This window comes from Sapajus apella, unplaced genomic scaffold, assembly GCF_009761245.1.
Source record: "Sapajus apella isolate SASKATOON/1434 unplaced genomic scaffold, GSC_monkey_1.0 scaffold110, whole genome shotgun sequence".
Taxonomy (NCBI): domain Eukaryota; kingdom Metazoa; phylum Chordata; class Mammalia; order Primates; family Cebidae; genus Sapajus; species Sapajus apella.
This window is the reverse complement of record NW_022437050.1, coordinates 4,632,729-4,645,662: the sequence shown is the minus strand read 5'-3', so window position 1 is coordinate 4,645,662 and position 12,934 is coordinate 4,632,729. Positions and strand designations below refer to the sequence as shown.

Below are 12,934 nucleotides of genomic sequence, written 5' to 3'. Positions count from 1 at the left end.
GTCTTCCCCAGGGTGAGCCTTGCCCTTGGCCATGCCACAGACTACACTGGCTTCCATCACACGATCCTCACTCACCCCTTCACTGCCCAAGTAAGCCTCACCTCACCTACCTTGGAGGATACACTGCCTTGGATTTGTGAGTTGTTTCTCATGTGTGGCTGTTGCCTCTGTCTCAGAAGCTCCTGACTAGATGGCAGGGAGCCAGGAGACCTGAGTCCTGACCTAGCCCTCAGGCAAGTTCTAACCTCTGCCTGACTCTCAGTTCTCATCTCTTGCTATTAATCATTTTTTAAAATTCAAAACAGAGATGGGGTCTCCCTATGTCGCCCAGGCTGGTCTCAAACTCCTGAGTTCAAGCAATCCTTCTGCCTTGGCCTCCATAAGTGCTGGGATTGCAGGTGTGACCCACTGTGTCTGACCTCTATTATTTTTTTTTTTTTGAGATAAAGTTTTGCTTTTGTTGCCCAGGCTGGAGTGCAATGGCTCCATCTCGTTCATCATAACCTCTGCCTCCTAGGTTGAAGGGATTCTCCTGCCTCAGCTGCCCAAGTAGCTGGGATTACAGGCACCTGCCACCATGCCTGGCTAATTTTGTATTTTTAGTAGAGATGGGTTTTCTCCATGTTGGTCAGGCTGATCTCGAACTCCTGACTGTCTGGTAGAGGACTTTTTGGCCCCGTTCCCCAGCCATGTGGAAAGGACCTAATTCCCGATAAGGAAGGCCCTTCCTCCCCCACAGGGAGGGTCCCTGATCTCACTCTATCCTGGCCCGGCCCAAGACCAGCAACCTTCCCGCCCAGCGGCCCACTGAATCAATCACCATCCGCACCACCAGCTCTCCTATCGCCCCAGTCCCTTTGTCCCTATAAAGTCGACCGAACAAAGAAAGCGCGCGCGATTCCTCCCTCCCCGCCTGAGTCGCCCGGAGATCCCAATAAAGTCGGTACCGGTCACCACGCGTCCTGCCTCGAGTCTATTGAGCGCCTGCCTCTGTGGGTCGGGGTCCCACAGCCGGGGTCGCACACTGACCTCAGGTGATTCGCCCGCCTCAGTCTCCACAACTGCTGGGATTATAGGCGTGAGCTACTGTACCCAGCCTTCGTTTTTTAAAATGGAGCCACAGCTTATTAGGGGCCTCTATATTCCAGACACTTTATAGCTACCGTATTAAGACTTCATGACATTCCCCAGGTAGATATTTCTGTTTCCACTTCACATCTGCAGGCAAGGAGGGGGTTGGGTGGCCCTGAGCACACAGTGAACAGGGTAGGGCTAGGGCCCTTCAGCATTGAGCCCCAGCTCTTCCCAGGATGCCCTGCTGTTGGCCTCAGGTCCCTACTGCTGCAGTATGATAGGATTCTGATGATTAAAGAAAAGGGAGAAAAAACAAAAAGCAATTCAGAGAAAGTCACTCAGCAGGATATTCTGAAGGTGCTTGTCACAGAGTGGGGGAAACTGCACAACAACTAGAAACAGCCCCGCATCGTGGGGTTAGGGGTCCCCCTTGGGCCCAGCCATAGAGTCACCTCCAGCATGTGACGGCCATCTGGGAAGGCGGATTGTTTCAGGAAATGCCAAATAAATGGAGCCCTCTGGAAAAGCCCTGGGGAGTAGCATCAAGTAAGAGGTCGGTCAAGGTGGGCCAGGGAGAGCCCTATGTAGTGGGCACCGGAGGCAAACCCACCAGATCTGAGAGGGGGACAAGCAAGCTGTGAGGTGTAGGCTGGGGTGGAACGGAGCGGCAGAGAGGACCCACAGGAGCAGCGCTGCTGTCTGCAGCACCTGGAGCACAAGGAAGGGAACCTGAGTGCTCCCAGGGAAGTGGTGGCAGGGGGACAAGGCACTCTGGATGTCACACTTCCGTGGGACTGGCGGGGGTCACCGTTTGCAGAGCTGGCCTTGAGGTGCACAACGAATAGGCTCATGCAGGACAGCGGGGCTTGCTTTTCAGAGAGGCCTGGGGCCCTGCCCCAGGACAAGATCCTTTCCATTGATGGACTCTTTCTGCATGAGTCCCAAGGGCTCCACCCAGCTCCAAGACAGCCTAGACTGTGTGGGGTGAGGCCCTGTGATGTGGTGCTAAAGTTCTCTCAGCCCCTCAGTCCCATAGCGCTCTTAGGGCTTCAGCTTTTCAAGATTTTATATATATCTGAAAAAAATATATATCTTTTGAAAAATATATACAAACACACGCATATCATATACAAATACATACACATATGTACATACATATATATACATACATACATAGAGTTGTGGCCATATACACATACACATATATATACACACACATAATTGCTTCCTTTTTATAAAAGCCATCCAAAAAAGCAGGAAAAAACAAAGCCCCATGAAATCTCCTTTGGCCCTGTGGTGGGTGCCCCAGGAGCAGACCCGGAGGCCAGAACCGGAGTGCAAATGATGGTTTGGGGGGGTCACCCCAGGAAAGAGGAGGTGGGTAGAGAAGTGAGATGGAGAAGAAGGAAGCTGACGAATGTGTGTGTATCTGTGTGTATCAGGGCAGGAGCTGTGGGGCCAGGCTCCTCCCACTGGGGGGCTGGTGGAGGACCTGTTAGCCTTGTCCCTGACATATGACACAGGGGAGAGATGCAGTGTGCACACCCCGTCTCTCAGTGGTAGGTTGAGGGTTGTTGGAGGCACCCCTTGAATGTATAGCCCAGTCCTTGAAACCCAGCAGGCTCTGGCAGTCATAGAAAGCCCTTGGCCAGAGTCCCAGACGGTGGCCTGGAAGCTGGGGTGGCAGCATGCTGATCTACAGCAAGGCCATGCTACCACTCAGAGATAGCTGTGTCTATGTTGGGACTTTTTTTTTTGCAATCAGTTTTTTCTTTTCTTTTCTTTTCTTTCTTTCTTTTTTTTTTTTTTTTTTTTGAGACTTGAGTCTCACTCTGTCACCCAGGCTGGAGTGTAACGGCGCGATCTCAGCTCACTGCAACCTCTGCCTCCTGGGTTCAAACGATTCTCCTATCTCAGCCTCCCAAATAGCTGGGATTACAGGCATGCGCCACCATGCCCAGCTAATTTTTGTATTTTTAGTAGAGACAGGGTTTCACCATGTTGGTCAGGCTGGTCTCGAACTCCTGATTTCTGGTGATCTGCCCAACTTGGCCTCCCAAAGTGCTGGGATTACAGGCGTGAGCCACCGTGTCCAACCTTTGGTAATCATTTTGCTATGCATATGAGTATTCAACAAACCCAGATTTCCACACTCAATATGGGTTTTTCGTTCTGTGATTTCTGCACAACATACCAAAAACATGTTTTCCCTTTAGAAACATGAGTTTTAATAACTGTGGCCCAGTGCGGTGACTCACACCTGTAATACCAGCACTTTGGGAGGCCAAGACAGGTGGATCACTTGAGGTCAGGAGTTTGAGACCAGCCTGACCAACATGGTGAAACTCTGTCTTTATTAAAAACACAAAATTAGCTGGGCATGGTGGCACATGCCTGTAATCCCAGCTACTCAGGAGGCAAGGCAGGAGAATCGCTTGAACCTGAGAGGTGGAATCTGTGGTGAGCCAAGATCATGCCATTGCACTCTAGCCTGGGCAACAAGAGAGTGAAATTCTGTCTCAAAAAAATTTAAAAAAAATAGTGCACTGTGTGGTGGTGCTGCCAGGCCTAAGAAGGAAGCAGGGAGTTTGCAGTGGGGTCGCCCTTCCCTCCCCTCCCCTGACCTTTAGGATGCAGCCCTGGCAAAGCCCCTGTGAGATAATGTATGCAGATTGCAACGCACAACACCATCCACTGCTAATTGGAGAAATCTGGGTTCTTCTTTTCTCTCTGATCTGGTTCCCTAGGCACTGGAAGAAAATTCCTCGGCCTCTGTGTTTTATTTGTACCTTCCTATTATTTGCCCTAAAATAAAGATAATATCATCTGGTCCTCACACCACAGTTTGCTGAACATAAAGATGAATGGCTATATCTTACCTCGACACGTTTAAAAAGACCTAGACTCGATGGACAAAAGAAGACAGCTTTTTTTTCTGTACATTAATGGCACAAAGGAGCAGCTGAGTAACAGTCCTTGCATTTTTAGAGAATAATGATAGATGGTGTTCAGAGATAAGAGAGTTTCCGTGGAAAAGGCTAGTTATGCAATTATAGTTACAGCGAGATCAGAAACACCTACGTGCTGAATTTCAGTGATGCAAGACCAGAACAGTGGTATGTGCAAGGGAAGAATGAACAGGCCGAATCAATAGCAGCAGTAAAATGTGGCCTATGAGGAGCCCTATTTTTAAGGTTATGGGTGAATTATGATAATACAGGCATTAAAAGGAGCAAGGCCAAGTACGAGACATATTGATCCAAATGGAAGATTAAAAACATCAGGTGAGAGGCCTGAGTGGGTTTCTGAATACACCTGGAAGACAGTGGAGGTACTACACATTTAGACAATCAGAATCCAGAAAGGGACTGAGTCACAGGCATGAGATGAGCTCCAGAACTGTCCACTGCTCGAGACAGAAGAAGGTGCTCCTTCATGCTCAAGACACTAAGGAGATGAGATTGGTTACTGGAAGCCAGCAGGCATCTCAGCTCTGGGCCAATCTGAAGACTGATGCCACAGAACTACACACAGAGCAATGTGTGGGCACCTGTCTGGATGTTTAGGTGGCTGCAAAGCCTTTGAGATAGAGTCTTGCTCTGTTGCCCGGGCTAGAGTGCAGTGGTGCGATCTTGGCTCACTGCAAACTCTGCCTCCCGGGTTCAAGCAATTCTTATGGCTCAGCCTCCTGAGTAACTGGGATTACAGGTGCATGCCACTGTGCCCAGCTAATTGCAAACTGTTTATAAATTGTACATTTCCCTGGGAAACAAAAGGCATAATCTGAGAGTTGCTGTTCAGTGAGACATCACTGGGGCCCCAGTGCTCAGGACCTCAAAGCATGGCCATCAGGAGCTCGTGCTGCTGATCTCTCTGCAGCTGCTGTCAGTGGGTGAGTTGGGAAGACACCCCCTCCAACACCCATGAATGGGTCAGAGAACCCACATGCCACTGAATTGCCCCAGCAGGCCCATACTAGCCAAGCCTAGGTGCCATAGCCCGTGGGTTTTACAGCTTATCCATCCAAGAGATGGGGATCAAAGCGCTGAATTTCCAAACAGGGATCATACTTGCTAGAGCTCCTGATTCTTAGCGGAATTCCTGTACACCCTTCCTAATAAGCTAAAGGTAAATGTTAGGCCCTCGTGGGCAGGAGGCCCACTGACAGTGTAGCATCCCATGTGTCTGGCCAGGGCAGGTCCGCATGGATCTGAAGAGCTCACGCATCATCATGTTAGCGTAATAGCAGTCAAGGGCATGAGGAGTCAGCTGATGGGTGAGGGAGGGACGTCTGTACTTAGGGGGCTCCAACCCCACCCTCCCCAAGAAAGGTTCTAAATGCTAAAAGCGCTCCGCAGTAAAATATTTATGCAAATAAGCAAGTGTTTTCTCCTCTAGGCGCCTGCTGGTGGCTCACACTGTTAATCTCTTTTGGGAATGCAAGAACATGTTTTGATATAGATCACAAAAGCTAGGGCGGCAGAGGTGTTTATGTACTCAGAAGGCTGAGCTGCCAGAGTGGGAACACTGATTCAAGGTCTCTGGATGTAAAGTGAGTCAGGTGAAAAGATGTTTTCCTTTCTCCCCCATGAACACCAATCTGAATTTGCAGGAAGTGTCTTCCCGTCTTTCCTGCAGCCTCCGAGGTTCGGTGTGCCGGCTGGAATGACACACGGGTGACAGGATACCCGGACAACACGCATGACAATTACAACCCAATGCTGCACAACAGACAAAGGAGGCTGGGCTGTGGGGTTGTCCGCCTCACAGGTAGACACGGTGCTGTGTGATTCTGCAATGTTCTGCCGTGGTTGGAGCGCTCAAAGTATTTAAATGATCACCTTCTCCTTACCTGGGCTTTAGTGCTTTCAATGACCACAATCAAAATCCACACCTCTCTACGCACATTTGGAACTCTCTTGGAACCCAAACAGCCTTCTAAGTTTTCTTTCTCTTGTCAGCAAGAACCGTCTGCTTCAGCAACCAGGGTCACAGAGAATAAAGCAAAGCAGCACACCACTGGTGCATGCAACATAAACACTAGGACCAGGCAGAGCCCACAGTGATCCAGGAGGCACATGAATAGCTCCAAGTTAAAAGAGCCTCTAGCCTCTGCTGGTGCCAGGGAAACAATGAAGTATTCAATGTGATATGGAAGCTAACATTTACTCAGCATTTACTATGTGGCAGGCACTGTTCCAAGTACAACTCATTTCACCAGTGAGCAGGGCAAAAATGTGCTTCCCCTTTGAGGGATGGGGAAACTGAGGCATGGGAAAGCTAAGAAACACACATAAATTCACCCAGCTAATAAGCATAGGCTGAGATCTTAGTTAGGTCTTTACCCATGCTGCCAGCCTGCTTGTCAGCGATGCACTGTTTGAAACACAGGGGAAAAGAGAAGCAGGCAGCCCCAAGGCTCGTGCCATCTAACTGCAGACTACAGCTGCTTTCTTTCTTGCTGTTTAGGTGAAGCTGTAATGAACATTCTTGTGCATTTCTCCTTGTGCACACAGGCAAGAATTTTTCTTTTTTTTTTTTTTTGAGACGGAGTTTCGCTCTTGTTGCCCAGGCTGGAGTGCAATGGCGCGATCTCGGCTCACCGCAACCTCCGCCTCCTGGGTTCAGGCAATTCTCCTGCCTCAGCCTCCTGAGTAGCTGGGATTACAGGCACGCGCCACCATGCCCAGCTGATTTTTTGTATTTTTAGTAGAGACGGGGTTTCACCATGTTGACCAGGATGGTCTCAGTCTCTTGACCTCGTGATCCACCCGTCTGGGCCTTCCAAAGTGCTGGGATTACAGGCATGAGCCACCGCGCCCGGCCGCAAGAATTTTTCTACGGTGAAGGCCTGGAAGTGCAGAGCTGCTGAGTTGCAGTGTGAACGCGCTCACCTTTCCTGGGTATTGCCAGAGCGCTCCCCAAAGTGGTCACACCAACTCCCGTTCCTAGCAAGAGTGTATGGGTCTTGTTTCTTCACATCCTCATGTAAACTTGGCATTATCACAGTTTCTTATGGTTCCAAATATGGTTAATGTGAAATGGAATTTCATTGTTGCTTCAATTATTATTTTACAGTACTCTTGCCATTAGAAAAACAAATGTCAGAGACACTCTGAAAAGTAAATGACAGATGATAAAATCAGCTAACCGGCTCACTTGGGCCCCACGCTGTGCCTGCAGGAGTGCTGAGAACAAGCCTGACCAGGTAGACACGTGTAGGAAGAGGGGCAGTGAGGACCCGGGCCTACAGAGGACGGCCGTATGAGTTCTCAGGAAGAGCAGAGGCCCTGGAGAAGCGGGCATGTCAGGCAGAGGGCCAGGCCTAGAGCCGGCTGAGGCCAGAGCCTCCCCACAAGTACAAGGAAGGGCTTGGTCAAAATCACAGCGCTAGAATCTGAGCACAGGTCGGTCTATGGTAAGAGAGAGGCACAGATGAAGTACGTGCTTTGTTCCTGCACCTCTCCCACACCTTCACACTCCAGAACTGATTTGTGGCAGCCTGGTAAGGTGACAGTGAGTGGACGGAGATGACCACAGAGTGAGGACTTGCCAGGAGGGTCTACCAAGGCTGGCAGTGGGAGCTAGCGGCCCTGCCAAGGTAGAGGTGGGGCTGGGGCAAGCCTGCTTCTTCATGGGGAACACCATTCTTGTGGACTCCTGTGCCTCTGTCAATGTTTCTTGTTTTACAGCATGCTGGGTTCAGATCCCGCATAATCAGATATTAGCCCTGCTTTTTCCAGAAAAGGCTGAAGCCTGGGTGCTGTGCAGAGGTGGAGGCCTGCCTGGGTGGGGCTCCTGCAAATCTTTTCACCACAGCTGCCTGCTGGGCAGACCATATCCTACCCCAAGACTGAGCTCATGATGCAGGCACCAGATGTAGCTAGGAGCTCCCTCTCCGCTGGTCCAGGTCCTGAAACGCTCACCTCCACAGTGGCTGCTGTGGCTGCTCATCTGAGATTTTAGTAGCAGGAACCCACAATTCCAAAGGTCACCTAATTCAGAAATGATGTACTCAGAGCCGAACACTTCTATCTAGCAACTCCAGAAATCACATAAAGGAAGAGGCAAAGTGAAAATAGGCCACAGCCTTTTTGCGCAGAAGACTTAGGAAGCTCCAGGCCGCCTCTCAGGGAAGCAAGAGCTCAATAAATATTTCACTCTGTGTCCACCCTTCTCAGGCTGCCAGAGTTATTACCTAAAAGGCAAATCTGATCACGCTGCTTTCCCACTCAAAGTCCTTGGATGAATTCCTGCTGCCGTTCAATACAGGCCTCCAAACTTTTTTTTAGAGATGTGAAAGTTTTTCTTCAAACTAACTATTAGAATCCGAAGATCAAATGCAGGCAAAAGTGGTGAGTTTTACCACCTGTTTGTAAGTTTGGGTTTATAACTTTACTGTAAATCACCTAGAACACAGGCTAGCCGAATCAGGGGTCTCCTGTGTGTCAGGATTCGGTCAATATCCCGAAAGCTAACCTAGGGCTGGGGCAAAGTTCTGTGCCTGCCGCCCTTGCCTCTAATAGGCCAGTTTAAAATGTCCAGGTCGCAGGGCCACATTCTCCAGGGCACAGCAGGGAACTCACAGCAGCTGAAGACCTGGCCCAGCGTCCATCTCTACCCTTGGAGCTGTCAATGCTCCCACAGGCTAAAAGCACTCAGTCTTGGCTGAGCGGACACCCCTCTTCCCTTCTTCCAAGGCCACCACCTATCTCCAGATCCCACTCAAAAGGAGCCTTCTACCCACAAAGACCCCACAGAGAAGGAGCTAAATGTAAGGCGTTTAATGAAACCTTTTCCAGGTTGTTTATCTCACTGTATTCTCACCGTGTGTCTCCCTTACGGGACCATGGGCATCTTGAGGACAGGCATGCCCTCATTCATTCCTCACCCCCTACTGTGTGTACCATGCCAGCACAAAGTCCTTAATTTGTCTCTGTGAAAGGGTGAATGAGTGAAGGAACTGGGGATATTTTAAAATATAATTTGCTGCTTTGGGGAACTGGGAAAAATTAAGGTTTTTCATCAGTGTTAGCAGAGCTGGTATGCTGGCTGTAATGTAAACAAATTCCCTGGGACACGAGGCATGTGCTTCATCTCAGCAGCTTCTTACAAGGACTGGGTGCAAGCACTATAGCAGAAAGATGTTTCCAGGAACATGGGAGAAGGATGTTTCCAAGTCTGCATCTTCTATGAAAAACTAGCCTATTTCCCAAACACACATCAAAATAGCAGGATACTTCAGAGAGGAAAGGAAGATTGATGTTCATGGTGTTGCCATGAACCGCAAATGAAGGGAAGAAATTCCAGGTTGACAAAACATAAATTTCATTCCATACCAAAAACCCTTAGTACCTAGCTCAGAAAACAGCCAAGAGGACCATGATTGCCTCAGTTCAGAAAACTCTAGGCTGCTGGAGACAGGCTTTTTTTAACCTCATAAATATCTAACCAACAGGGAAGAGATCATCATTCTGACTGCTGTTTCTCTCCTTTCAAACACCACTACTCCTTTTTGTCTTCTTCTTTGGGGGATAGGCTCTCTCTCAGGCTGGAGTGCAGTGATGCAATCTTGGCTCACTGCAGCCACAACTTCCTGGGCTCAATCAATCCTCCCACCTCAGCCTCCCAAGTAGCTGGGACTGCAGGCACATGCCACCATGGCTGGCTAATATTTTTAGTGGTTTTTTTTTTTTGGTAGAGATGGGGTCTCACAATGTTGCCCAGGTTGGTCTTGAACTCCTGGGCTCAAGCAATCCACCTGCCTCGGCCTCCCAAGGTGCTGGGATTACAGGCATGCACCACCACGCCTGGCCACCGCTGCTCCCTTACCAAGAATAATGCCGTTGGGTTCCTCCGGAGGTTGCCACACGATCCGCACCGAGGTGAGTCTCACTTCGGGGAACACGAGCCTCACTGGTGGGCCTGGGGCTGAAGGGAAAACCACAGTGATTCAGATGTCAAGACCATGTTCCTTGGGTGTGTGACAGGTTATACAGGATTGTGAGGGCCAGCTGCATACAGTCACTACCACAGACTACACTGTCGTTGGTTTAGAACCCTCTGAAGTTTTGGACCGATGACTTTTGGAACCTCACGACTAGTATGGCTCCCTCAGGATCTTGAGAAAACACTTCACTTCAAACCCTGCCCGTCTGCTTTCTATGACTCAAAAGCAGGGCTCCTGAACTATGCCAGGAACAGTGTGAGTGTAACCAGTATGCTGAGAAACAAGTATACCAGTTGCTGAATGACTCTGAGAGCAAACATCAGGTTGAGAGAGAAGATTTCCCTCATCTGAGCTCAGATCCCCTTACTGGGTTTGACATCTGCAAAGCAGGTGGTAGATAAGGTGGCCTGAAGTTCTTCCCAACTCTAACGGAGGTTACAATTTCTGATGAAACAACGACTTTATCCTCAATCACTCTTCCCGTAGGCATGCCACCTCTCTCCCACATCGTCCTAGAAAATTAAGAGTTGATGTGCGCAAATGCATATAATAATTCTTGCGTGCGGTTCGGTGCACCGATAATTCAAAAAGCAGTTAGGTGTGGTGGAGCTGCTCAATAATAGGGTCGGAGCCCTCATAAAATATATTTACTTAAACGTACAGACAAGTAAGTGTGTGGCCAGTATGAGAGCTTCTTGTTGGAATTAATAACTGATTGATTCCCAGATAAGAGGCAATGGGCATGAAACAATCAATACGGAAATAAAAGGCTGTGCTCGTCATTCTAGGCCTCTGAGTTCTGCCCCTGGCTATGACGCTGGAAACAGTATTTTGAAATTTGAACGTGTGTCATGACACCTATTCTGGGGTGAAATAAATGTCTGAAGGAGGCCACAGGCTCTCGCAACTAGGACTAGGTCACAGATACGCAAACACTGACTTCAGCCTTAAGTGGCGTTGCTCCCCTGAGCCCAGGAGAGGGCTGGAATGAGGAGGAGGGCAGTGAGAGAGGAAGAAACAGCACTCCAGGACTCACCAACATGTGCGTCACGATGGGTAGCTGCAATGGGCCTGGTGTTAGACATAGTTTCCAATATGCCCCTTTTTACTTTCATTTGGGAAACCTGGAACGCACCGCACTGGAGCTGCAGATCGCTTTGCAAAGAAACAACATCCACATTCCCTTCCTCTCCTGGATCCCCTTCTAGCCTGAGACGCTGTGTCAGGGAAGGATGGACAAGACCTTCCATAGGGCTCCTTTCTCTCCCTGAGGCTGGGCTCAGCTAGGGGATGGTGCTCTCTGAGTCACCTGAAGAGAGTGCTTTCCACTCAGCAGTTAAGAGAGTTTCCAGGCTAAGTTAGTTGCTTAGCAAAGATGCTTAAGGAAACCTACAGTCATTTCACTTTTTCAGCTGCTTCTGATGATCCCCAAGGTGGGTGTTTTTGGGGGGAGGGAGATCAGTATTTCTTCCCCTGATGTATTCATTACAGTCTGTTTAATAATGAAAATGTAACGGCGCTAACCTTTACCTCTTTGACATCTGCAAAGCGGGAAAACATATTTACGGATGATTTAGACTTCCATAAAAACAAAGCTGGCAAGACGTGCTTGTTATTCAGGTCTGGAAACACGGGGATCTGGGGACCTTGGGGCGTCAAACATGGGGCTTTCTACAACTTCTAATTATCTCTCACAGTGCAAACGGTGAGACCGGGGCGGTGCCGAGATAATTAAGGCATGAGGCCCACTGTGGATTTTTTAAGCTATAGTTGTCCCCTCTTGTCTGCAGTTCAGGCATCCCCTAGGGGTCCTGGGCTGTGTTGCTGGATAAGGGGGCGCTACACTGGGTGTGTGTAGCCCCGGCCAAGAGGAGCGTCCACAGCTCACATCCACAGCTCAGCCCAGCCCCAGCGTTTACTGCCTCTTCCCAGCACTGCCCACAGCAGAGTTATGAGGGAAACTCTGCACAGATTCATAATTAGGCTGTAAAAATCCACTCCAGGCTGAAATTGGCCATATAAATGCTCAGCGACTGAAAAATAATTTTGTTTTGTTTCCCTCAACTGCAAAAGAAAGTGGTTTGAAAATTAAGTTAAAAGCGACAACAACCCAAACTGTTTGCATTGGAAATGCCAAGCTGGGAGGCTGCGAGGCCCCCGAAGGCACGAAGCCTGGACATACCGTCATCCTTGGTGCGCTCCAGGATGAGTGGCGTGCTGGGGACCCCGTTCCCGATGCGGGTGAACGCCAGCACCTGGAGCTCGTAGAGCACAAACTTGCGCAGGCCTGCCAGCAGCGCCGACTGCGTGTGGTTCCCTCGCACCACGTGACTCCTGGGCTCCGCATCCAGGTCTTTGGCCCGGAACAGAATCTGCGGCATCAACACAGTAGAGGGTTATGAGGCATCGGGTGCCAGGAGGGACCTCTGTGGCACAGGGCAGGCCACCGTCATTATTCAAGGCCTAGACAGCTGTGCTTTGTCCCTGAGGACAGCTGCCTGCAAGGCTAATCTGTACCCACTGGCATTGAGGGAGGAAGGTGGTGGTAGAGTGACTATGCTCCAGGGGATGTTGAGTTAGCGTCCATGGCTTGGCGAGTCTGCTGCCTGGTCGTAATTTGCATGGTCTGAGGGCCCAAATGCAGCCATGCCAACCACAGCCACTAAAACAAAGACTAGATGATGGACACAGACACATTCTGCTTCCTGCCACAGGAGCCAGCAGCCCACTGGGTTTCCCAGCCATGGAAGCTGGGTTCTTGCCCCAGAAGACCTGCTGTCCCACACAGATGGGAGCTTCATCCTCCTTGGGCCATCTGCAGCTGCGCAAGCTGTAGGCACCCCACCCCAGGCTGCTCTGCACCCCACCCCAGGCTGCTCTGCTCGAGGGTACCCTACCCCAGGCTGCTCT

At 49.9% G+C, this 12,934-nt stretch overlaps 1 protein-coding gene across 3 annotated transcripts in view; it reads right to left on the bottom strand.

Moving 5' to 3' along the window:
* The window catches only part of SDK1 (sidekick cell adhesion molecule 1), a 978,776-nt gene that overhangs the window by 117,052 nt on the left and 848,790 nt on the right, over nt 1–12,934 (bottom strand). For all 3 annotated transcript variants that reach the window (XM_032259651.1, XM_032259652.1, XM_032259653.1), the window contains 2 exons: nt 12,207–12,396; nt 9,907–10,005 (listed from right to left, as the gene is read on the bottom strand). In XM_032259651.1, the coding sequence (XP_032115542.1) occupies nt 9,907–10,005; nt 12,207–12,396 (289 nt within the window). The remainder of the gene's footprint in view (nt 1–9,906; nt 10,006–12,206; nt 12,397–12,934) is intronic.